We start from the raw sequence: 26,799 nt of genomic DNA on the forward strand, positions 1-26,799 counted from the left end.
TTCATTTGCCTGACTCCGATGAATGATTTTAGAAATATATCACAGATTTTATGGGTTAATGACCTATTCGACCGTATTGCTTATTGAAATAAAGACTATCAATTTCAAAACATAATTTCCGGAAGACAAAAAAGGATAATACACATCAAATATGAACACTTTGTCGATGATAACATTATTTGTGTTTAATTGTAGGAATTTATAATATATGTATATATTATTTTCATCATGGCACTACAAATAAAAAATATACCTCAGAAGTGACATTCAAAAAAATTAATTGTTTTATTTCAGTTTAGTTTAGTTCAATGTAATTTAGTTTATTTGCATGAAATACGTGTGCAACGCAACAATGTAATGTTATTTTTCAGCTATTGTGTCCTTTATCTTTTCGATCTTTTTGAACGATGTCTGATAAAACGCCACCGGAAGTCCGCGTTCATTGCCCAAACAGTGGGCATTTAAAGATGGCGGACTACTTGGCCGCACGCTTCGCAGCGCAGGAGGAGCAAATTCGGCTTCTTGCTGGCGAGATCACCACCCTTCAGGACGGGATCAACCGGGACTTGGGCCCTGCCGGCGATGCGGGGGTCTCCTCGCAGCTGGAGGAGCTGAGGTCGGAGAATGAGAAGCTCAAGTACCGGCTATTGCACCTGCGCCGGGGTCTGCGGTTGGAACTGGAGCTGGAGCCGGGCAAGAGATCACAGCCAGGGGGCGAGTGCGGAAAAGCTGCCGGGGGGGATGCCGTCAGAGGAGGGCAGATGAATAACAAAGCTGCTGCTAAAAAGGTGATGAATAACTAGGGGTTTACATAACCGTTTTGGTTCGCCAACTACTATTGTTTTTCACAACCTCAGTGAAAGATGCGATTCTCAAATTTATTACTACTGCTATTAATTATTGCACGATATCTTGAGAAGTGTTCTTTCGATGTATTCGCATTTGTGTAATTTACTACAATCCTTACCTAATCAAATAGACGTATCAAAATAAACATGATCTGGAAAAACTTTCTGGTCATGACGTACTTGTAGAATATCAGCCCAGATTAGTTGACTTTGCAAGAAATTCACATGGAAATCAATTGACTTTTATGTTGGCACATGATGAAAATTTATCATGTTAAGTTAATACTAATATATAAAATAAATTATAATTGTTACAGTTACTTTCGCCATGACTTGAAGCTAGGCTGGTTGAAGATCATCCATTTTCAAGCGGCACTGAACCACTGTCATGTCAAACCCCAGTGTTTTGTTTGTGTGTGTGTGTGTGTGTGTGTGTGTGTGTGTGTGTGGTGTGTGTGTGTGAGAGAGAGAGAAAACTACACTCTGAAAACAGATTGAGGATAAAGTGTCATTACACGTGATGCGAGGGGTGATTTTGATGAAACCATTTCACAGGCATGTTTTTAAAAAATGCCTATATGTCCTTTCAAGACAGTGTACCTCTTTTTCATGCAGGTGAGCAGCTCTGATGCCAAACCAGGCGATAAAAACAAGGAGAAGCAGCAGCCCAAAAAACATTCAGATGGAACCGCAAAAGGGGTGAATATCCTAACTTTAAATTTCGGGCAAAATGTATTGGAAGGCGGCATGTTTTTTGTTATTTTTTTTTGTGGTTGGCAGGTCTGCCAACACAGGAGTGAGCAATTTAACTTGAAGATTAGTGCTATTAAAAAAAAAAAAAACGATGCATTCCTGCAGGGGTTTGGCACCAAACTCTGACACAAAAATATAAATCCAGTAAATTCCCTAGAGATGCCACAAGATGGCGACAACATACTTTTTCAATTGCACAAGGCTACCAGTTCAACGTAGATGCTAGACACCAAAACGGCAACAGATGGTGCCAAAGATATATAACCAGACGTGACTTAGGCCGAAGGGTTAAAAACAGGGAATGGGCGGGTTATTCAGCAAATAGAATAAGTATTTGAATTAACAAATGTCGAATTGCAACAATGCAGGGGTTTGCTGTATTAATTAACCAAGACCTTTATGGCAGCTGAAGGCCTGGCCGGCTTTTGTCGATGAGCGCCTCAGCCTCTACGAGGTGCTGAAGAAGGAAAGCGATGCCCTCCGGGCCAAGAGAGCTTTAGAGGGGAAGCCCATCACGGTGGAGTTACCCAATGGGCGTCAGCTGGCGGGCACGTCCTGGGTCACCACCCCGTACCAAGTGGCATGTGACATCAGGTAAATATTGTTCCTGATGGAAAATAAATACTTGGTCAGCGCATAATTTATTTTTTTCTTTTTGGCCTCCAGTCAGGGTCTGGCTGACAACGCAGTGATATCTCGAGTGAACGGGGAGCTGTGGGACTTGGACAGACCACTGGAGCGCGACTGCTCGCTGGAGATTTTACGCTTTGAGAATGAGGATGCACAAGCAGTGAGCAAGACAGACTTTTGATGTCACTCTTTGATATCGCAGTTTCCAAATGGGGCTCATGTGTAGGGTTCCTCAAAGTACAAGACCCTCAATTTGGTCAAAATTGCCACTTCAAACCAAACTGTCCAACTTTTTTTCCCAATTTTAAGCATCAGTCATTGGGATGTTTGCATATGTCCTATTATGAGAGAACTATGGTGGAAGTGGTGCCCGTAGCAGATATTTTTTTTCTTGCTTTCTAATTTTACAGTGGCCCTTGACCTCCCTATTTGACACATGGCAGACGATTTAGTTCATTCCGACTTATCTGCCATGAATATTATGTTTTGTAGTTGTTTGCACATATCCAATATTTAAAGCAGCGAAGGGAGATCCAATAAGTACAGCTTATCATAATACAAAGTAGTTTCCAATTTTTTTTCCTTGCAGGTGTACTGGCACTCCAGCGCTCACATCCTAGGCGAAGCGATGGAATGCTTCTATGGTGGCTGTTTATGTTACGGACCCCCCATAGAGAATGGCTTCTACTACGACATGTTCCTCGATGGAACAAAGTGAGATTATCTGCCAAGCAACCCATGCGGTTTTGTCAAAAATGACAACGGTGAACACAATGACATCATTATTCAATTTTTTTTTTTTTGTCTAGGAACGTGTCCAGTACCGACTTTGGGGACCTGGAGAACTTGTGCAAGATGGTAGTGAAGGAGAAACAAGCCTTTGAAAGGCTTGAGGTTACCAAGGAGACGCTGCTGAAGATGTTCAAGGTGAGAGAGATGTTGAGAAACATGAATATGAAGAGAGCCCAAACCTCCACGAAGGCTTTCACGCGTCACCAACCTCTGTCATAATATGACATGGTGACAGTATGTATGCTTTCTTAGTAGGGCTGGGTTTAAGAAAAAAATTGATTGATCGAATTGAGTAAATCAAATCAGGCCCTTGTGAATTGAATCAAATCGATTTTGGATTTCCGAATCGATTCCCAGCGCTAATTCTCAATAAAATACAACAGGGACATGCAGTATAGTGCATATGTTAAGTCTTGTAAGGGTGTTTTATTGTTACAGCCAGATTGCAAAATGGAATAGATTTGTATTCCATCTCAAAATTCATTCAAAAAAGGTATCAATTGTTTTTTTTTCTCTAAATGATTGCAAATGTATTTAATCTGAACTCTCCTTAAACTGTACGAACGTCTCAAGGATGATGAGTGGAAAAAGGAAGTTTGTGCTATGAATAGGATTTAAAAAAATATTTTTAAAGAATTTCAATACATTAACAAAAATTGCAAAATGTATTTCAAATCATCGGCTGGGATGTGTGTGCATGTGTGAGTAGAATTTGAAGGAAAAAAATTGATGATTTAAGGTGAGGCTAATCCTTTTGAGACATCTGAAAATTGCAGCTGACTCAAAGTCACCTGGATTATTATTAGTTGGGTGACCCGGATATTTTTTATTTTTCCAGTACAACAAATTCAAGTGCCGCATTCTGAACGAGAAGGTCACCACACCCACGACTACAGTTTACAGGTTCGTTGCTGTCAGACAGGACTGTGGTGAACATGATGCTTGCTTCTTCTTCTTTAATCTTTGCCAAGCTAATCATTATGATGGGTCTTGGATAGATGCGGGCCCCTTATAGACCTCTGTAGAGGTCCTCACGTGAGGCACACCGGCAAGATCAAAGCCATGAAGCTCTACAAGGTGCACCCTTAAGAACTTTGTGCATTGGTCATTCACATCAGTGGATGTACAGTTTTAGCATCTTCTCTCCGTTTCTCTGTCTCTGTTGCCAGAACTCTGCCACCTACTGGGAGGGCCGCTCTGACATGGAAACGCTGCAGAGGATTTACGGGATCTCCTTCCCTGACTCAAAGATGCTCAAAGAGTGGGAACGCTTCCAGGAGGAGGCCAAGAATAGGGACCATCGCAAAATTGGCAAAGTAAATTGGCGTTCGCTTGATGGGAAATGTATTTGTATTTGAAACGCCACAACAATTTATTGGAATTGACAATAGTGGTAATATGCATACATTCTTAATAATATTTTAATATTTTGACACTTGTATTATCTGGATTTGTGTGTGTGTGTGTGTGTGTGTGGGGGGGGGGGTTGGATGCTCTTTCCTTTCCTGCGTGGGTTTTCTCCGGGTACTCCAGTTTCCTCCCGCATTCCCAAACATGCATGGCGGGTTGATTAAACACTCAAAATGATCCCGGGGTGTGAGTGTCAGCTTGGATGGTTGTCCGTTTCTGTGTGCCCTGCGATTGGCTGGCAACCAGTTCAGGGTGTCCCCCGCCTACTGCCTGAAAACGGCTGGGATAGGCTCCAGCACGCTCGACAGCCTTGTGAGGATAAGCGAATTACAAAATGGATGGACGAATTTCAATTCAATAAGTTGCTTGTCATTCAGTAGCAGGACTCACTCTGCTCACTCAGTTTTGACCCCATTTTGAAACTGCTCTAGTCATCCTCGCTCCCCAGTTGGGTCCCCAGCATGGGGTTGCACAAGGCAGTTCCTCACTAGCGACCGCATGTGTCCACATTCTCAGCAAGAGCCATTGAGTTGCCACCAGTTTGGTTGTTTTCAATGTCAGCACTGTGCTTCGTGGATATCAAATCCCGAAATGTTCATAAAGGTTGTTTATGTTTGGTTCACTTGACAGGATCAGGAGCTGTTCTTCTTCCACGATCTCAGTCCTGGGAGTTGCTTCTTTCTGCCGCGCGGGGCTTACATCTACAACACCCTCATGGAATTCATCAGGGTGAGAATTGTGGCAGGTTGAAGCTTTTGTTTAGTTTATTTTGCATATTTCAAAGAAGCTACACATAATCGAATAGCATTTAGTAGATTAAAGGCTAAAAAGAAACCAGCGAGAGTGGCTGCCTTTCCAGCAGCTCCTATATTTTATTGTTCTACTTCTTCCTTTCATCACTTTGCTGCTGTGAATTGGGAATTTCTCCATTGCGAGACTAATAAAGGTTTTCTTATCTTATAACCATAAAATGACTTTTATTTTGTGTAATCCTGACAGCAGTGTATTTTTAAAAATAGCCATGAATCATGACCACATCAAGTTCACGAGATAATTAAAATTCTGAACCTTGAAGACTCAACCATACTCCTTTCTCAACACTCAAACAGAAACAGTCCTTCATATTGAGAAGTACCGGTATGTGATTTGTGCATTAGTTTCGAAATGGCGACACTGTTTTCCCCGTAGCCTCATATTAAGTTTTACCCGTTTGATGGTAAGAAATGCCGCATCTAAATAGTTGAGCAAAGTCATCCTGTTATCAAATTTGAGAAAGAGATGGGTTCTTGACTGGGAACAGATCCAATCACGTGTCGTTCGATGGAACATGTACCTGTGACATATTTCTCCTTGACAACTTTCACAGCCCGAATGAGAACGCAAAACAAGGCCAAGAAGGTCTCTCACATTGCTCGGCTTGTTGGAGCAAAGCTGTCGTAGTGTGACTGTGTCACTTCCACCATTTCCCATCAGTTCCCCCCTCCACGACACATGTCGTCAATGGATCTTGGCAACCCACCTTCGGGCAAACATTATCATCTTATTTCCCACTGGGGGTGGGGGGGGGGCCTTGCTTAGACCATTCAAAGGGTAAATTGCATTTTTGCACGAATGGAATGGAGAGTAGCGGCAGCACAGAAGAATAAGCTAAACGAATCATAAATCCCTACAATATCTGTGAGCATATTTACCGTATAACTTGGAGTATTAAAATGCACATGAAAAAATAAACGCGATCGTGAAAAGGAGGTGAACAGCTGCAAAAATAGGCAGCGGCATTCTCGGTAGCAAAAAAAAAAAAATGCACACGTGTATATATAGCCTGTGTGAGAAGGCGATATTAACGGTCAAGCGGTGGAGTGACTATGTGACTGAATAAACATTAAGAGAATACGATGCTATCAACCATACGATAAATGCAAATGACTATTATATGCAGCATCTGCTGAGACTTATAAGATAAGTGTTGAAGCCGCTACAACATGGCGGCATACATGGGTATCAGGTGTTAAACTTCAAATTGACTTTCTCAGGCTTTGCTAGCTGTCTTCGTTCCATTCTTTTTTGTTTTTTTTTTTCAGTCTAACCAAAAACAAAATGTCACCAGCCATGACCAGACTCTGAATGTAACACAGAATACTTAACTCCTCATGGTCTTTGCGTTGAAAGCAAGTGATATTTGTGCGTTTCTCACTTAGGCTGAGTACTGGAGAAGAGGCTTCCAGGAAGTAGCCTCCCCCAATATCTATAACAGCAAGCTGTGGGAGACGTCAGGCCACTGGCAGCACTACAGCGAAAACATGTTTTCCTTCACCGTGGAGGACGACACCTTCGCACTCAAACCCATGAACTGCCCTGGACACTGGTTACACCACCTTTTCCTTGCTTCTCCTTTTTAAAAAAAAATCTCATGATTAATTTGATTTCTTTGCCGTGTTTTCCGCGTGCCAGTTTGATGTTCGGCCATAGGCCTCGCTCGTGGAGGGAGCTCCCCCTCAGGCTGGCTGACTTTGGGGTCCTCCACCGCAACGAGCTATCTGGAACGCTGACTGGGTTGACCAGAGTGCGACGTTTCCAGCAGGATGATGCTCACATTTTTTGCACCATGGATCAGGTATTGTGTCCATGGTGCAATCTATTAGCCTGCTATGCGATGTTTTGGAACGCGGGAGGAAACCAGAGTTATTATTGCTATTAATTAATCAATTAATTAATTGAGCAATTAATTAATTAATTGTCACAAAATGTTTGTACTCACTTTGATTTCTTTCCAATGTTTACTCCTCAGATTGAGTCTGAGATGAAAGGCTGCCTGGACTTCCTGCGCAGTGTCTACAGCGTGTTTGGCTTCTCCTTCCAGCTTCACCTCTCGACCCGCCCGGAGAAGTACCTTGGTGACATTGCCGTGTGGAACAAAGCTGAGAAGGTATCTATCGCTGGTCAGGATCTAACGGTTCACTCATTCTGATTCCGTTTTTTTTTTTTTTTTTGTGGTACGGAATATTTGGTGCATGCCAGAGATGTGCACCAGATCTACCTCAAGTTCAAAACGTTATTTTGAATACAGCCATTTTTATACATGTTACTATGAGCATTCACCCCAAAAAATGTTTATCGTGGTGTATTCACGGTGTAATCCTTTGATGCTTTTGAATGTGTGACTGACTCGTGTTTGCCAGCAATTGGAGAACAGCCTCAATGAGTTTGGAGAGCCTTGGAAACTGAACTCAGGAGACGGTGCATTCTATGGGCCCAAGGTCAGCTCACTCAAAAGACATACAGCATAAGAATGTGTTATGCGTTAACACTTATGTTTGCGCCGTTATAGATTGACATTAAAATCAAAGACGCCATTGGTCGTTACCACCAGTGTGCAACCATTCAACTGGACTTCCAGCTTCCCATCCGCTTCGACCTGACCTTTGTGGGGTGAGACGCCCGATCGAAACACCGACACAGTGCACAGGTTTTGATTTACTGACCGAGCTCTAAGGATGACCTTTTAATCTACTTGCCCAGGCAAACAGGGTTTAGCCACACGGATTACAGACGCACTGATGATAAGTGCTTGAATGACTGACCGGCTCGATGAACGCGTCAATGAGCGACTGACCGACCAACATTCTCATTCAATAATAAACTTAATAAATGACTGAGGAGCTAGCTGGCTGATTGGCGATTGACTCATTGAATTATGAAACCAGGTTTCAGTACATAATTGCCTTGATGGCAACCTCAATAATTGGCTCCCAGTGATCCAACAGAGGCTAACTCAATGAATGATTAACTAACTGACTGCCATATTTAACTATGCGACTTGGTGATTAACTATCACTGTGTCAATGGCTGAATGATCCAGTGAATCAATGACCAAGTTATTGTTCAGTTTTTTTTTTTTTTTTGGTGTATGTTTGCAAAGACATGCTTTGACACCCCCCACCCCCCCCCCCACACACACACACACACACCAGCAACTTCCAACGAAATGCCCATGGGTATAAGATTGAGACAAAAGTCAGCACTAATCTTTCTTAATTCCAATTATGCCATCTTTCTGTTAGCAGATATCGATAGTACTGACTTATTGGGAGCTGCACACACCTCTCACCACAATGTCTCAGTTGTCCAGACGTAGTCGGAATAAATTCTTACGCCAGTCTTACTACAGCCAATCAGTGTAATTTTGCTTATCTGGAGTGCAAGCTGTGGAAGAAAAAAAAATTGCGTGCTAGAAAAAAAAAATGACTGCACTTTGGGAATCGGCCTGCCAATTTTTGTTTTAATTTGATACCCAGAGAGAAAATTCAAAAGAGCTCAATGACTGAATCAATCATTTGCTTGATTTTGTGACTGATTTTTTTACCAGACTCAATTTCTCAATAATTCACTGAATGACTGACACCCTCAATCTCTTGCTAACTCGACTTTAACCATATCCAGTCTCCCAAGACTGCCTGGTTAAGGATAATGTCGAGTAAGTAGTTTACACCCATACAGGTGTAGGTTTTTTTTTTTCTTCATCTTGCCTACAGAAAGGATGGCGATGACAAAGCTCGTCCTGTTATCATCCATCGGGCCATCTTGGGCTCTGTGGAGAGAATGATTGCAATTCTGACAGAAAACTATGCTGGGAAATGGTGAGTGACTTTCTGGTAACCGTACATCAATAAATTAATAATAATAATAATAAAATTTGTAATAATGCTCCCAGAACTTTATGCTTCTTTTTTTTATACTTGTCCCGACCACCAGGCCTCTTTGGATCTCTCCAAGGCAGGTGATGGTATTGCCTGTCAACCCATCTTGCGAGGACTATGCCAAGAAGGTGAGTCGCCTCGCTTCAGTCTTAACCACAACAAAGAGCATCTCCTTGAGGTCACCAAAACCACACGGGCACCGTTTCTTGCTTTTTAGGTGTGTAAGCAGTTCACAGATGCAGGCATGATGGCGGATTCTGACCTGGATTCTGGGTGCCTTTTAAATAAAAAAATCCGCAATGCTCAACTGGCCCAATATAACTTCATTCTGGGTAAGTTGTTGCCTTGACACGAAACAAAATCAGTATTTTGTTAGTGTTATCATAGCTTCAAGAGTCAAACAGTGAATCTTACAAGCAATAAATAAACAAAGATCCCCGCCAAAATTGTCTTGATGATAAAGATATACAGAAGCCTTGTTCCAAGTAATGGTTCAAAAAGGTGCAATAATGGCATTTTTGGTGGATTTATTCCATGTATGACAAAACCAATCGAGTTGTCAGCCATAATTGAATCTTAACTTTTGTGTCTATTACATGCAGAATATTGAGTGTTTATATTCACTTAATTCTTATTTGTTTTCTTTATAATTTTAGTACAGTCCCTACATTGAAAATATTGGCATTAAACCATTTTGGGCACACTTCTCTCATCACTTGTTCGTTCGTCTCATTGAATTTTAGACTGTGTTAGACTCGACAGTTGGTCTGATTTTCCCCTGAGTTTTGTGCTGGCTAACACCCCATCAGTGACAAATTCACCAACACTAAGTGGGGGCCATGTGCTAGGGGAGCTGTGTTACTTGGCATGAACCGGTGTTGAATTCATCATGCCTTGGCAGTGGTTGGCGAGAAGGAGAAGATGACCAGCGGAGTCAACGTGCGCACCAGGGATAACAAAGTCCACGGCGAAATATCGGTGGCCGATGCGTTGGCCCGCCTGAGCCTTCTAAAGCAGGCCCGCTGTCGAAATGCAGAAGAGGAGTTCTGAGGGTGCTTGATGAGCCAAGCGGGGTGTCTGAGTACCTCAGTGTTCCCCAGATGAGAATGGAATTGCTGAAAAAGTGTCTCGTATAAAAGTGGTACTGGGAATGTGTCTGTTAATGGGGCAAAATGTCACCGTGTTTGATCAGAGGGGGTTGATGGGTTCAAGAAATGTGTTTGTCGGTTGCCATTATGAAAGATGATGACGTAACTGGCCTACAGTGTCCTCTTCGAAGGAAAATAAATGAAATGTTGAAGTGCATCTTGTTTTGTTTTTGTACCCTCCAAAAAAGGTCAGGCATTTACCTTATCAAGACTTATCATGTTTAGATTATGTTCCCTTCATTTAGGTGTTTCTTCCCACAACTGGTTAGTGGACTCTCCCTCCTTTTATGTTGTGGGTCAAATTGAACCAGGTTAAAGTTCAATTAGGAAGAAAAAAACATTTGTAAACATAAAAATTGATCAATTTTTAAAAAAAATCTAAATATTATGCACATTTTATTTTCTTTATTTATATCATGTATTTATTTTCATCCCAGTTTAACACTTCATTAGCAATGTTAAGTTTTAGAATGAATTCCATTGTTCTAATTTTTTAGGTCACAAAACATGACATAGATAAGCATGTCCGATTTGGATGTAAAATAAACCCCCAATAACATTTGAGAAGTGAATCCTCAGTATATTTTTCAACAGCGTCAAACTGATATATGTAAATGTCAAACCTTTCATAGAAGAAATCATGAGCTGCTGTTGTTGTACCTCATGTGGCCATAGAGGGCAACAATGCGCTTCATTCCACCAACCGCTACAAGCGAGCAACCAAAGAGGGAAAAAAAGGAGGACGCAACAAGGAAGACAAGCAAGGGACAAATGGCTTGTAAACAGTGGCGTCCTGATAAGGGGCGATTCCTCAAAAGCTACGGAATCGTTCTCCTCTTGTGTACGGACCTTTTTTTGCAGTGTGTCAATGGTACGTTCTTTCTTTGCTGACTGTGAAAGTTTAAAATGTACATGGAAAAGCGCACAGCAAGCGGATCTCGCTAAAACTCAAAACGGCTAGCTAGCTGCGCCCGGACGCTGCTTGTCCATCAAATGTCGCATTTCACATATGACGTAATTAGCTTTTTGGTGATGGTTATTTCGATTCAAGCAGTGATTTGTCACGTGCAAAAGATCTATTGTAACCGCCATGATTGATGCTTGTGTTTTGCCGTTCAGGATATCTGAGCTCCCCGCACGTCGGCCAGGATCCTCCGTACGCCAGAGAAGCCCAACATGGCCTGGTTATCACCAGCCCGGTGGTGCCTGCTGCAGCCACGGGTAGTCTTCATTCATTCACCTACTATGCTGTAGTTGTGTGTTGTTTTCCTTCATGTGCAAGGCATTACTGGTTCAGTGGTACAATTCTTGCTGGGGTTTGATTACTGGTCAATGCATTGTGGAGGTTTCTCCCTCAGCTATACTCTTTGCTTGCATCGCAAACAAATGTTTATACATACAAGATCAACCTTAAATCTCTTCGCAAGTCAAACGAAAATGTAAAAGCAAAAGATGACATGGACTCTTTGTTTACCACGGCACAGTAATGTCAAATTTTCGAACATCCATCTACAATAGTTACTTTGATTTACGAATGATGCAACTTAAAAGTGTGTCCCATGTCTCCAGGTTTTATGATTTCTGAGGTTTTTACAGCCAAAATTAGGAACAGGCATCTACCTCCATATTTTATATGCAGGAAAAAAAATATTCCTTTTTACATTTCTGTCTTTGATTGCAGCTTCTCCCGCTGGAAATGACGTGAACTACGCCTCCAAATGTCCCAGTGGGGGACTTTGCAGTCGCTTGCCCGCTGATTGCATGCAGTGCAATTATCAACACAATTGCACCTACGGGAAACTGACTTCCTTCTCCTGTAAAGCCAAAAAAGGCGTTCACTGTGTTGTAAGTTGTTTTTTTTTCCTCCTTTCATTTTTTTTTGGAGTCATCATTCCTTATTGCGTTGCTTCTTGTGTCTCAGCCCTGATTTAATTTTTGTGCTTTGTTTAGGGAGAGTCAGGCCAGCAGCAAAGCAACTTCTCTCTTTCCGTCACCTGTCAGTTCTGTTGGCAGCTGGACTCGAGGCAGTACCGCTGCTCCAACTCCACCAGTTGCATGACTGTGGCCTGCCCCCGGCAGCGCTACAATGCCACCTGTGATGTCTTGGAACACGTTCACTGTTTAGGTACGCTTCTGAAGAATCCTTGCAACACGCTTGCTTTGGTTTGGCGTTATGCATTCTTTTTGGTCATGTTTTGAAATGAGAATATGGAGCATACATGAACATTTTATCACTGAAAGTGCTCTGAAGTTTACTTTTTGGAAGGGGACGCCTAAGCAGGTTACAAGATGCTATGATACAATGAAACTGTAATATTTTTCGTGATGGTTATCATACCATCTAAATCTGATATCGGCCTGTGCTTTGTTACAAAATTATGATTTCATTGGTCTGATTTTTAAAAAATAAAATGCATCTGAATTTGATATAATTTAAATATAATTATAATTTTTAGAAGAGTAAAGCTCCCTTGAGCAGTTTTGACACCGTGACTGTTGAAAACCATTATGTACCATCAAACCAGACAAAAATGCTATTTTGTTGTTACAGGAAGGAATTCATTGCAAAACTCCATTGAGTTGATTTTAAGCATGAGCATGTTCCGTCTGCTCACACTAGTTTATTTGTAGGCAAAAGGCGTTTTCAGAAGCGTTTGTATTGCAACTGGACTGGAGGATACAAGTGGTCCACGGCGTTGGCGCTCAGGTATAATCAAAGCTTACAAAAGACTTTATATTACCTTTCGTGGGCAACCTGCGAGCCGATTATTCATTTTTTGTGTCTACTCTTTGTGCAGCATCACCCTGGGCGGTTTTGGGGCGGACCGCTTTTACCTGGGACAGTGGAGAGAGGGTCTGGGCAAGCTCTTCAGCTTCGGAGGACTGGGCATTTGGACTTTGATAGATGTGCTTCTCATCGCCGTGGGTTACGTGGGCCCGGCGGACGGTTCTCTTTACATCTAAACCCCCCCCCCCCACCCCCAAAAAACAAAAACAAAAAAAAGCCCCAAAAACATGATGATGTTTGAGACACGGCTCGTGCTCCAAGGACTGATGATCTACTGACACTGCGTTGTCAGCACCGCCCCGGCATTCCCATCTGCTAACACGCAGGAAGTGTTTTCCTGCCTCTCACCCAAGGATGAAGATGAGTGTGTGCCTGTGCATACACACACACTCATGCTCACACACACACATATGGCACCTCCATCCCAATCAGCCTCCTCCGGTGCGAGCGTGCAGATGGAGGGCTCCACCGCCACCAGGAACCGGCAATTACATCCTGGCGTGGGCTCGCTCCGTTAAGACAGCTGCCAATATGGTCTCGGACCGGCAAAATGCAATGACTGGTTTTCTTTCACCGAGCGCAAGGAACATAACATTGACGCGGACGCAATCAAGTGACATGCTGAGCGATCAATGGGTCGCAAATGTAAAGAACTTCAACCTCTACCCCGTCACTTATTTACAGTATTGTCATAAAAATATTATTTCAGCAAAAAGGGGTCCTTTCACTCCGCCGATTAAAAAAAAAGTATTTTATCAGCATGTTCTAAACAAATTACGCCCTCGCGGAATAGGTGGGGGAAGTCAACTCAGCAATTTCTGGCATCGGAGGTAATTTTCAGAGCTGGACCAGAAGTTCAGGCCACAACTGTAAGAAAATAAACCCAAGGATAGCTTCTCCTCTATTGTTGGAAATTGTTCAGGCCCTTTCACACGACTGCTAAAAACTGTCCTTTTGTTTGTTTTTAAGGAGTTCACCAATGCCGAATTGAGGGGGGGGTGGAATTGAGTCAACTCGGCACTTTTGCATTTTCAGCGGGACTGTTTGAGCTGGAACAGAAGTTGGGGCCGCAGCTCAAACAATTTTCATCCATTTTGCGAACTGGAGCTGTCATTAACTTTGCAATGCGGCCAACGTGAGCTCTTACTGTGCGTTTGTCCAGATTAACACTAATTTGTCACACTTCCTACTATGATGCAAATGCACAACTGATCGGATCATAGGATTTGTCCGGAAGTGACGTCACAAGCAAGATATTCAGAGCTCCGACCCGCCTCTCACCACATCTTGCAAATATTTGCCACGTGCAATTGAATGTTTATGTGTATTTAAATTTTTTTGTTGAAAACACTGTAAATAACATTTCCTGAGTTGTGTATAATAAAATCTTATCAAATCTGTTTTTGACTGACTGCGACCATTTTAATAGTCAGTGATGCAAAGTAAGTTTTCCACTAACGGAGCACATGAGTTTGCGTTGGAAGTATATAATATGATGATTATTGTAAGGCGAAAAGAAAAAAAGATGAATTTGTTTGGAAATTAATATGGGAGTCTTTGAATGAATTTTTGCTCCGAGATTAGAGGAAAATTAGATATAATGGTCGACGAGGGCGTAACATTAAATGGGATTATCATGATTATGAAGGATAATGGCTTAATCATAGCCTTGCAATTACATGCAGCATTCCCTAATGAGGATGATTGTGTAATCATGTGCGAATGATGTTTGACCACAAAAAGAGCATTTTTTTTGTCTTTTTAGGGAGCAAAGAGAACAAAGTGATTTCATGCCCGTTTCACGTAAGACACTCACCCACTGTCCTCTCTTATCATTGCCAATGCGAAAACATTTCTTTGTGACCGACCTCAACGGACCCTCAAGTCCACCAATTCCCCTCATCCATCTTCTGTCGTCGTGAAACGGCGCCCCGCGGTGTCTCCTCTGCGGTTGCCATGGTGCGTTCCGAGCCTACCTTAAGTTGTGGAAACTGCAGTCTATAAAAAGCCGCTGCCGTCCCTTTACTTTGGACTCTTTCCTTCTCATTCTGTCCTTACTGACGCAAAATGATGGGGCACGAGGGGCTTTCTTTCAAATAGTCACAGCGTAGCAGCATTTCATGCATTGTCTGGACTTCAGAAGCGTATTTCTATGGCCGTGGCATCAGTGTAGGACATCATTTCTGAATTCAGCATTTTGACTGCACTGGCTTACTCCCTGATGCTGACAAAAGTATTGACATGTCAAAGCAAGCAGAGTGATTAAAACTTTTGAGAAGTATGCATCATATCTTGCACGGTTTTCACCGCCGCTGTTTTTCTGTGACAGCAACATAACCAAATGACTGTCCACACTTCCAACTTTTGAACACCTAACGAAAAGCTTCCGTTTTGAACATCATACGTACTAGGTCTGCTAACCGTGATAACATGGAAGTGAACTTGCAACACCTCGAACATGTGCTGCCATTCAAGTTTTTCTTCCCTCAAATTCAACGAGGCAGCAGGAAGCAGTTAGTGTTGACATTGTCAGCATGACAAAAAGCCGGACGGCAAACTGATCTACTGATTGCATTGCGACATCATGCCAGAACTGTGCCTAAATGTATTTTATTTTTGTACGACCATCAAATCGACTGGATATCATGCAACTGTCTTTTAAAAGTTTTAACATTGCGCCATACAGCCTTACTCTTTCCGACGTTTCTATCGTCGCATGATGGCAACACTGCGCTTGTATTTCTTCTTTCCGAGCTGAGCCAAGCACAGCAGCAAGTTAGTTATTCCTTGAACGCCGACATGATCTCATGCCTAACTTTTAATGCCACACCTTATTGGAACAAACATGTTTTAGGCCTGATGCAGCTGACTGATTTCTCTATACATTCAAACACTCTTGCATGACAACTCTGCATTCCAACTCCGACCATTTCGACAGGTGAGCCATCAAGTCAGTAAAACATGCCACAAACAAAAGCATACGTGCAGTTTCAGTGCTTTATTTGCACGACGGGATTTGCACTGTACAAACAACCCCAGCTCAGGTGTAGCGCAAACATGGGAACATCTCTTCTTGCTTGACCTGAGCATCCCTCACCCTCACTCTGAGGAGAAATTAAGTTCTGTTTGAAAAAAAAACAACCCTCAATATAAATAAACAAACTATACTTGTTGAAAAAAATATTCACGGCTAAAAGAGGCCCTTCCATTGCCATAAGTAGATCTGAAATTAAATAAGTGTAAATTAAAAGAGAAATGAACTGTCCGACCTGGAGAGATCATGGCCTTGTAAAAATAAAGTTTACAATAAAGTTCTATGCGGCCCCACGAGTCCGAAACACAGTATTCAGATTAATACTGCATTAGTGGAATATTAATTAAGTAGCAAAAACCAATTTTTTTTGTCCATCTCAGGTGACGACCGATTTGCCACTTGCTGTCGACTGAAAATGACGTCACAGTCGCTGAAGCGCTCAAATAACCAATCACGGCTCTGTATGCGAATGTCACATGACCAAACAGGTGTGGCGTGATTGGTCATTGTCTACGCAACTGTGATTTTATTTTCAGTCGACAGCAAGCGGCAAAATGGCTGCCCCCTGAAAAGGATTAAAAAAAAAAGTGGACTTTGCTGCTAAATTCATGTTCCATAAACGCAACAATAAATCAGAAAACCGTGTTTAGACGAGTGTGACCGCACTTTACATTATTGTCATCAATTGTTTTTGTTGACTTCTCCTTAAAATAGCACGTCAAAATGCAGACCGACACAAAAAAGGCATACGGTGATCTCCACGTACGTATCAACACACCAATTCATAGTGTGAGGTTGTCGCACATAAGGACAGTACACTTCGATTTAAAAGAGGAGGGTCATTGGGGGCAAAAAAAACACCCCCCCCCCCAAAAAAAAATCCCACAGCTCCTGTGACATTTATTTATTTTTTTTAGATGGATGTAGGGGAAGTTCTCTTGAAGCAACAACAACTTAAATCCACTCAAATTTCCATTAGCAAAGAACTAATGCCACCAAGTCAACACAAAATTTTGTATAAAAATAGAACAAGCCACTTAACAAAAAAAAAGAAAAATAGATCTGCAGTGTCAAATAAGAGGCGAGGGGGCCGCTCAGGTTAGGCACGAGCAGGATGCATTTTACACGTCAAGTCTGGGTGGCGGCGCTCTTGCCTCTCTCGGCGAGCGGTCCGCAGTGGAACCCGCGGGTTCCGTCGGGACCGCGCGGGAGCCTGGTGACGCCCGGGGGCAGGCCGTCCGCATTTTGGATCTTGCGGCCCAGCATCGGGCTCCCCACCGGACTACTCTCCTGCGAAGCCACCTGCTTGCGCCTTTGCACCCACGGGCTGCCCGACGGCGTCAGGCTGCTGTCGGACGAGTAGTCGGCCCAGCGGCGCCCGGGTTCGGGGCTGAGTCGGCCCTGGCCGACTAAGGGCGATTTGTGGGAGTGGGCCGATTTGCGCTGGAGGCAGGGACTGGCGCGGGGGCTGGACCACGGACTGTTGCGGGGTGACAGGTGATTGTTCTGGAAGGCGACGCCCGCGGCCGTGGGGCTGAGCTTGTTGCAGGACTGGGACTTGCGGGCCGGCCGGGGCGACGTGGGCGTGCTCTCCGTGTCCGAGGAACTGCAGGCGGAGTCGTCCGCGTGGTATTGTAGCTCTCGGACTCGGCTGTTGAGCGAGCGGCTTTTGCGCATCCCTGTGGGGGGGGCGTCCTCGCCGGACCGCTCCTTCTGGACTTTCTTTTTGGGAGGTTTGGTGCCAATCAGGACCACCTTCAAGCCCGGCGAGCCGCCGTCCGCGCCACCCGCTGCCTCGTTGGCTTTGACGGCCGCCTCCACCTCCTCGAACTCCACGATGGCGCACTCCTCGGTGCCCAGCTGGGCGTAGCGGCCGCTCAGCCTCTTCAGGTCGGCCGGCAGGTCCTTGCCGGGTTTGAGGACGCGGACCGACGCGATGGCGCCGTATGTCCCGAAGGCTTTGAGCAGCAGCTTCATCAGCTGCTCCTGCTGAGCGGCACCGCTCTCGCCGCCCCCGCCTCCGCCTCCGTTCTCCGTGAGCTGGGCCAGCTCAGGCCAGCGATGCAGCTCGCTCAGCAGCAGCATGCGACTGGGCAGCGATTCGCTGGCGAAGACCGGCACGGCCGTTTTACGCCGCACTTTCCCGCCCTCGTCGTTGAGCTCCAGGAGGTTGGATTGTCTCAGGGCAAAAGCAGTCGTTCTCCAGTCGCGAGTCAAGTGTTTCACCTGCAAAAAACAAGATGCTCGCATGACGTGGCTGAGACCGTTTCAATAACATTTAACCAGCTTTGGTCAAAATACTTCAAGTATAGGCGTACTTTCAACATCGTACTTTTGCCTCTTGAAAGCGTCTTGGCTAATGCAAATGAGTGACCTTTGATAATGACCTTGATATTGACCTTTGACCTTAATGTATTCTATGTCACCCCCCACCGATTTATAGACTAGTGGTCTTCAACAACTGGTCCGTGGCCCAGTACCAGGCCGCAGAGAAACAGAACCCCACCCCTCAAAATTCCTCCACCTCATCGATTACCTTCAGAAGGGCAATCAGAAGGGCTGGGTGATGATATAATTGATTGAAATGATAATATTACGTGACCGGCCGCTATCTGCGAGCATATTTACTCCACCAGGCAAGACAGAAACGTACACGACTGCAGCCAATCAGAGTCCATCTTTTCTTTCTAACTTTGGCTTGAAAGTTGAAGTAGACAGAATGAGCAACGGGCAGTTGAACGCGCAGGTATGGCGGTATCTCCAGAGCGACGTGGAGGACGAAGCCATGTCGTCAAAAACAAGGCAATACAACAAACCTGTTGAATAAGTTGTAGCACCCAAGTGACGAAATGGAAAGCATGAAAATGCAAGGAAAACCTGCCCATGTAAACATCAGCAGATTAACTGCCAGGAACTAGCCGACACCCACTGACAAAAGCAACAAAGCAACAATCAATATCGCCATGGTTACCTTTTTGAAGGAGGTCAACAACTTGACACTGACAAAGCCCAGCTTGTTGCGTCGCACGTGTTTGAGAAGGAAGGCGTCGTGCTCCAGGTTTTCGTCCGACAGGTAGTACTCAATCTGGGTCACCAGCTTGTGGATGAGCTCTGGGTCAGGAGGCTGCCAGCTCTCCTCCTCCAGCTCCCCGCCGCTGGTCCCAGCACCACTGTGGTGAGACAATAGAATTGTCATTGTCAGGACAAGACCAGAAAATCCCCGTCCATGTCATTCAGACCTGTGGCTGTTCTACTGCGGTCCTGTTGAGGGATCAATTTGAGAAATGGAATGGAAATGGATTTTATGAGGCACTGCCTCACCTTAGCCCCGATGCACGTAGACTGCAACAGTGGAAAAAGATGGCATCGAGCCTTAATTTTACCCAGGTTTTTGGGGAGTTTTACTCAAATTTCATGGGGGGGAAAAATTGTGTTGTTTTGAAGTACCGGTAATCTTGAGCAGTTAAATCAGGGGTGGGCAAACTTTTTGGCTCGGGGGCCGCATTGACTTTTAAAAGTTGACAGAAGGGCCAGGTCAGCACGAGCTATGGTACATTAAAAAAAACTGCATTTGTTGACAGTCCATATCAAACATCAACAGAACAAAAGCATGAAAGTACGGTCTTCATATACTTTTTTTTATATATGACAAAAGTGTTGTTGATGACCTATTTTAGCCTGTGCATCGCTGCAGATGGGTTATGATTAGACCAGTAGAAGTAGAGCGATACAGAGGTAATAGGTGGTCGAAAAGATTGCCCCCCAGACCCCTGTTCTGCAACTTCAAGTCAATGTGCCACCTGGCGGTGAAATGCCTGTCATTACAAGTCCAATTTAAATGAATGCAATCATTCACATCGAACCTTAATTGTGGACCAACCTTTGGCGGGCCGGATTAAAAAGACCAAGGGGCCGGATTCGGCCCGCGGGCCGTAGTTTGCCCACCTCCGAGTTAAATACATGACGCATTGATCCAAGTAGAACGATGATTTAGTGGTTAGCAGTCTACCACACAGTCGAGAAGTTCCAGATTGAAATCTCGGCATCGTTGTTGTGTGATCAATTTTTTTTTCTCTCTAAAGAATCGTTTTTGTACTATTTCACACCACAAAAGATTGTATTTTTTTGTGAAATATTGAGAATTTTCTTTTAAATGTAATTGTTCTCTAATTTTACAGGAATACATCCTGCACAAACCAATTGCGTCATTTGCTTATTTTTCCTGTAATATTTTTATATTAGTCCAATATCCTTTGATTGATTTATTTCCTGTATTTTTGTCTGTGTTTGTATTTTCTATTTTTTTCCCTGTATGATGCAGGTAATCTTTCCAATATGTTTTTTTCATCTAAAGTTCCTTTTTTTTTAAAACATATTTTCAGTCAGACAAAAGTGGGCACGTCTTGACTGCATTTTGGTCATGGTTCAAATATTTAAGTATTTAAGCATTTAGTATTTTCAATTGAATGCTTTTGGTGTGTTTTGAATTATTTTCTGTTATACTCATATCATTTTCCTCTAATGTTTTTTAACATCTAATAGTTTTGTATATTTGCATTTGTTTGTTTTTATACATCCTTTTTTTTTCTACTATGACAAACGTGACCCTGTGCAGTTACCAAAATATTTATGACGGATGCAGTTTATTTCCATTAATTTCCAATTTGGAAAGAAAAATGGAAAGAACACATCATGTTGGACAGCTTATGATTGTTGGGACACTCTGGATGATAACATGTACTTAACTGCCTGTGTGGGAAGAGGGCTCTCCCACTCTCATAGAATCTCCTTTCACTACATATTGCATTCAACACAATCACTTTACTAGTCGTTGACGTAATCTGATTATTGCGCAAGACCCCCCCACACACACACACACAACCCCATCGCTCCAGCGAGACAGTGAGTCACGGGTCCATCTGAGAGGCACACGGTCCCAATGTTCCCTTGGAGAATAGGCAGCAAATCGACTACCTCACTTCTGCTTTAGGGGAATTTTCACGCCAAGTCTCATATAAACAAGCAGAGGAGAAGTAAGGTGGGGACTGAATTAATTTTTGTCAGGATGACTCATCTCCTTCCTCCGCATCCTCTTTTCATCCCCCATCCATTCCTTCCTCCCTCTCTCGCTCAGCTTTCTAGCAATCTGACCGCACAGCTGGCACAAGCCTTCACACGAGTCGTGCGAGCCTCTTTTGACAAGAGGGCGCCAACATGAATCAAAACCGAACAGTACTGTGGAATCTCCAACATCCAACCATGGACATTCCAGTGTCTCCCATTGGAAATAAAGCAAATGAAAACAGAGATAAGTGAACTCCCGCATTCTTCACAAATTCTTTTTTTTTTAATTTCCTGCGGAACCTAGCATCATCATAAATTGATCTGTATTTGTGCTATCCCAGATTAGCCCCCCCCCTCTCCCCAATCGTGACCTTGGCACCAAGAGGACACGGGATGTGGATAAAAGCAATATATTGAAGTGAGGGCTTTGGCCCAAGCACAAAAAAATTCATTCATTCATTCATCTTCCGAGCCGCTTGATCCTCACGCAGGCCCGGGGAGAACATGCAAACTCCACACAGGGAGGCCGGAGCTGGAATCGAACCCGGTACCTCTGCACTGTGAAGCCGATGTGCTAGTTTTGACAAATTACACATGACAGGGTTTTGACTATATATGAATGAGAGAATATCAAATCATAAAATATTTGGGGAACACTGTACGAGTTGAGTCGGAGAGACAAAGAACTGCGTGTCATGGAGTTCCGCTTGGGTTGTTAGCAGAGGTTACGGCGAATCTGCCTCGTATAGTTTTTCTCCATGGAATGGCTATTAAGATGCTTAAGCTAACACATGGGGGTCTCGTTATGGCTTGACGACCGCTATTTTTACAGTTTGCAAATACAACATACTGTACACAATCACTACGCATCGACTGCATTTTTCCCCCCCGAAATTAATTCGCAAGTCATTTATACTTAACTCATTCAGTACCAGCGAATTCTGGACCAAGTCTGAAAAGACGTTTAAAAACGTCTTTGGGAGTGAATGAGTTAAAGGGAATGTAAATTAGGTTGGAAATGATTTATTGAATATTTACAGATACCGTATAGGCATGTAGAAACCCATTTGGGAGAGGGTAATTGCTTGTGCCCCCCCCCCCCCCAACCCGCTTCCACACACTCATTCACACGCACTATTGGCAGCTGGGCTTCTACCCTGTCCAACTGCGAAAAAAAATCATCTGTTTAGACAAGCGTATTCACTCTGATCATACATCCATTATCTCTATTTTGTTTTGTTTTATTTGATGTTGTTTTTAACTGCTTGTTGTAAGGTGTCCTTGAGTGATTCAAAAGGCGCCCACAAATAAAATGCATTATTATTATTATAATAACAACAGTTTCTCTGTCGTAAATACACTAGTGAACACTCAGCCGGCAGCTTCCAATCCTCTCATCAACAAAAACGGCAACGTGACCACACAAGGAGGTGCCGCACAAAGCACTGTGTGCTATAAAACCATCCGGGCGTGGCCACACTTTGTGCTCAGACAATCCAGGTAAGAACTTCTCAAGAGATGGGCTAAAAATAGCAGGCAGGGACACAAGGGAGGGTTGGCGGTTGAGATTAAGGTGAAGGCATCATCCTTTATCTCCCTCGGGTGTCTGGTAGTCCAGTAACACTGAGCCATTCCCGCCAGGCCGCTCGGGCAGTCCTCGAGTGCAAGGATCTTTACACGCTTTCATCGCCTCATACGAACGCGCCGTCCATTGTCTACACTTTCACTACTTTCTATTGAAGCAATGGGTTGAGAAATGAAAACTCCGTCGCAATCAATCAGAGTCGTTCCATTGATCGAGATTCACACTGGGGGGTGTTTTTAATGGCAAGGGACCATTCTATTCGAAGTGCATTAGGTATCTTTTTTTGTCACGCGTTCTCCATCTAAATACGCAAATAATGTCATTTTCTAGGGCGGCCCGGTAGTCCAGTGGTTAGCACGTCGGCTTCACAGTGCAGAGGTACCGGGTTCGATTCCAGCTCCGGCCTCCCTGTGTGGAGTTTGCATGTTCTCCCCGGGCCTGCGTGGGTTTTCTCCGGGTGCTCCGGTTTCCTCCCACATTCCAAAAAACATGTGTGGCAGGCTGATTGAACACTCTAAATTGTCCCTAGGTGTGAGTGTGAGCGTGGATGGTTGTTCGTCTCTTTGTGCCCTGTGATTGGCTGGCAACCGATTCAGGGTGTCCCCTGCCTACTGCCCGTAGACAGCTGGGATAGGCTCCAGCACCCCCCACGGCCCTAGTGAGGATCAAGCGGTTCGGAAAATGGATGGATGGATGTCATTTTCTATCATCCAAGTGACTCCAACCGCGATCCTCCCCGCACTACCAAACGAGACCAAAACAGCCTTAGAAATATAATTATCATCAGATTGTCACTTAAGCCACGCGGTGCTGAGCAGCCAGAACAGAGAGGCTTGAACCTCTTATGTTGCAACCTCTGTTTTTATAGTGATCACATTTGAGTATTTGCTATCAGTGGCCAACAAAGATTACTTTTAATGCGCATGGAAATGGCCGCATATTAAAAGTGACTGAGGCAACTTTTGTTTCCACATAAACTGGATATCAGGTGTCACGAAACTTTTTGGAAGTGAGAGCAATCGGTTTGATACACACTTGTGAAATAACACTTTTCTCAACTGACAGTTAAATGGCGCCGATATTAATAATTAATGATATTCCTCCATGTGAAGACACCGATCGTGTTATTAATTTAACAAGGTAGCAAACTGTGTTTACGTTTTCAAAAGATGATTTTTACGACATTGCTAGGTCATCACTTGAGTTATTTTTAGAGCAGCTGGTTCCTCGGGGGTTACCTGGTACTCACGGGCAGGGCGCTGCTTACAACGCCTGCTTCATATGAATATGAAATTGATGGCATTTTCCAGTGTAGAAGTGATTCCAAATGCAGCTCACCTATTCTCTCAAATGGGCAGACAACAGGAATTATGTCCACATTTTTTTTAAATACAGGGTAGGACAGAATTGCTCAAACCATTCAATATAAACTCAAAAGGTTCCACTTCTGGTTCTGTGTTGATCATGTCTTTGCCATTAGTGACATCTTAAACAATACCACACCAACATCTGACATTTGCCGTTATTTTTAAAGGCATTGGGTGTGGCACCTAATGCTTTAAAAATATCCCAAATCGCAATTGACTGAACTGTTCAAGTCAAGTCAGATGGACACCCACACAGTGTAGTTGAAGCAACACGGGCAAATGTTTTTTTTAAAAAAAACAAACAATTCCAACTTATTGTCACTTCAGCCAAATTGTTCTGTCACTTTCAATTCTAAGGTTACTTGCCATCACTTGCAACCCCCCCCCCCCCCATGATGTAGTTTGGGGGGTATTTTAAATAGGCAGAGTTTGCTTCATATTAAAAGCACAGGGCATAACTACATTGAATTTTCTGGTGAGGCAGTAACTCCAAACAATGCCCCCCCCCCAAATGTGAACAGAGTTCCTCAACTGCAGTCGCTATTTTGAATGAACAACTTATAGTTTAATTTTTTATATGTTAAAAATAAACTACATAAAAATGTCCGTATAATATTCCAGTTTGTTTACATGCTTAAAATGCAAATAAGCAGATGAATGAGTTGGTTCAAAAACCGCTTACTCTAAAAGTGCCGCTAGGTAACTATTTGTTGCTGCTTGTACTACAAAAAATATGAATTGGAGGAAAACGAGGTTCAACTCCAAGTCAAGCTCATCTCGCTACAACTCATAACAGCCGAATTGCGAAATAAGTAACATTTGAACTTCAACGACCGGTGAGTTTCTTTTTCTTAAATCAAATGTACCTCACGCCAACTTTTAAGTGTCTTATCGTATATGCGTGAGCGTGTTTCATGACCGACCTCGACTTGTCGTGCTTCCCGAATTCGTCCTCGCTGCAGCTGCCGCCGATAAAGTCGCCATGCCCGGGCGAGAATTCCTCGGGCTCCTCGTCCTCTGCCGCCTGGATGGCCACCGTGATGGTCACCGTACCCATCTCCTGAGAGAGCTGGTGGTCCACGGTGATGACCTCTTCGGACGAGTCGGGGGAGCACGGGCTGAGACCGAGACTGGGGCTCGGGCTCGGGATCCCCGCGGCCGCGCTCATGTTCGCCCCGGGGTCGGTGTAGGCGCCTCCAGAAGCCGAGCTCGAGTCAAGGAGGCGGGCGGGACTTGACGCCGATCGACTGCTACTATCGTCGAGAAGGACCCGCGGAGCTCCCAAGACGCGCTCCACGGCTTGCCACGCGAGACCGAACCAGATCCGAGTGTCCGACGGAGCGGCCTGCGGAGCCGGCGAGACGCAGCCTGGAGCTGGGGAGGCCGACGGGCTGCAAGGGGAGGAGGAGGAGGCATCAGCACCACCACCACCGCCGCCACCGTGTACCGCCGCGGCTACTGCGACTACTTCCTCATATGTAAGAGGCTTTGTAGCTCGGAAGCGAGCTCTGGGATTGGACCGTGGCGGCGTCTGTTCGCACTCACTGGCCCACAAGCACAGGCTGACACACAGCCAGGAGGGGGGCAGCAGGAAGGAGAGGCAACGCATGAAGGCGTTCACCAGAGCGTGCATGCTTGTTTTATTCAATTATATATCTTCTCAGTCGTGCATAGAAAAAAATGTTTTTGTGATGACACACGTGCTTCTTACGAACACGCCTTTAAAAAGGGAGGGGCGTGAATGCACATGTTGCAACCTAATTGGGGAATCGCCGTGACACTGGAAGAAGTAGAATTGATGGCTGATAATTAGATAATGCGCTCGCAGCCGCTCCTGGCACGCAAACAAGTGAACCTTCAGGAAAAGAGACGTGTGATGATCTCTCGTATCTTTGTGAGACTCGATAGCAGTCTTCCCCCCTTCCAATTGAGAGCTGTCAAAATGAATCGATTCATTGACAACTAGTCGATTGTCAAGTGACAACTATTCTAATAATCGAGAAATCGTTCTGAGCTAATGTTTAAATTGTCCAAATCATCCGATTTCAGGATTTAGCTCAATTTGAGAAATGGAATGGAAATAGATGATGGCATCGAGCCTTAATTTTACCCAGGTTTTTGGGGAGTTTTACTCAAATTTCATGGGGGAGAAAAATTGTGTTGTTTTGAAGTACCGGTAATCTTGAGCAGTTAAATCAGGGGTGGGCAAACTTTTTGGCTCGGGGGCCGCACTGACTTTTAAAATTTGACAGAAGGGCCAGGTCAGCACAAGCTATGGTACATTAAAAAAAACTGCGTTTGTTGACAGTGCATATCAAACATCAACAGAACAAAAGCATGAAAGTACTGTATTAATATACTTTTTTAAAAGACAACAGTGTTGTTGATGACCTATTTTAGCCTGTGCATTGCTGCAGATGGGTTGTGACCGGAACAGTAGAAGTAGAGCGATACAGAGGTCCAAGGTGGTCGATAAGATCCCCCCCCCCTCATCGAACCTTAATTGTGGACCAACCTTCAGTGGGCCAGATTAAAAAGACCAACGGGCCGGATCTGGCCCGCGGGCCGTAGTTTGCCCACCTCTGATCTAGCTGATTTCTGTCATCATTCACGAAACACTTTGGCATTTGACTCAGCATGACTTAGTTTTGTTCTTGGTTTTACTGTTTGGTGCTTTCTACCG

The 26,799-nt window shown here is 44.1% G+C and overlaps 3 protein-coding genes across 4 annotated transcripts; 2 read left to right on the top strand and 1 right to left on the bottom strand.

Annotated features, from left to right (window-relative positions):
* The first annotated feature begins 441 nt into the window (after window positions 1–441).
* Window positions 442–10,435, top strand: tars3 (threonyl-tRNA synthetase 3). The gene is made up of 19 exons (XM_052064303.1): window positions 442–788; window positions 1,464–1,547; window positions 2,008–2,195; window positions 2,268–2,391; window positions 2,821–2,945; window positions 3,041–3,158; window positions 3,862–3,926; window positions 4,022–4,100; window positions 4,193–4,339; window positions 5,064–5,162; window positions 6,632–6,798; window positions 6,885–7,047; window positions 7,222–7,359; window positions 7,613–7,690; window positions 7,762–7,862; window positions 8,966–9,070; window positions 9,186–9,258; window positions 9,348–9,462; window positions 10,032–10,435. Exons 1-19 carry the CDS (start codon window positions 468–470, stop codon window positions 10,178–10,180), a joined length of 2,439 nt encoding a protein of 812 aa, XP_051920263.1. The 5' UTR covers window positions 442–467; the 3' UTR covers window positions 10,181–10,435.
* A 551-nt stretch (window positions 10,436–10,986) lies between these two features.
* Window positions 10,987–14,466, top strand: tm2d3 (TM2 domain containing 3). Of its 2 annotated transcripts, XM_052064387.1 has the most exons (7): window positions 10,987–11,149; window positions 11,398–11,499; window positions 11,960–12,123; window positions 12,229–12,403; window positions 12,910–12,985; window positions 13,077–13,238; window positions 13,275–14,466. In XM_052064387.1, exons 1-7 carry the CDS (start codon window positions 11,050–11,052, stop codon window positions 13,342–13,344), a joined length of 849 nt encoding a protein of 282 aa, XP_051920347.1. In that variant the 5' UTR covers window positions 10,987–11,049; the 3' UTR covers window positions 13,345–14,466. The 2 variants fall into 2 exon arrangements, with proteins under 2 accessions (XP_051920347.1, XP_051920348.1); XM_052064388.1 differs by lacking the exon at window positions 13,275–14,466 and having other exon boundaries at window positions 13,077–13,251.
* Window positions 14,467–16,049: 1,583 nt separating this feature from the next.
* larp6a (La ribonucleoprotein 6, translational regulator a) lies at window positions 16,050–25,764 on the bottom strand. The gene is made up of 3 exons (XM_052064315.1): window positions 25,040–25,764; window positions 19,072–19,270; window positions 16,050–18,326 (listed from the first exon to the last, which is right to left on the bottom strand). Exons 1-3 carry the CDS (start codon window positions 25,747–25,749, stop codon window positions 17,229–17,231), a joined length of 2,007 nt encoding a protein of 668 aa, XP_051920275.1. The 5' UTR covers window positions 25,750–25,764; the 3' UTR covers window positions 16,050–17,228.
* Window positions 25,765–26,799: the final 1,035 nt, after the last annotated feature.

The sequence above is a fragment of the Hippocampus zosterae genome, chromosome 4 (assembly GCF_025434085.1).
Source record: "Hippocampus zosterae strain Florida chromosome 4, ASM2543408v3, whole genome shotgun sequence".
In the NCBI taxonomy this organism is placed as follows: domain Eukaryota; kingdom Metazoa; phylum Chordata; class Actinopteri; order Syngnathiformes; family Syngnathidae; genus Hippocampus; species Hippocampus zosterae.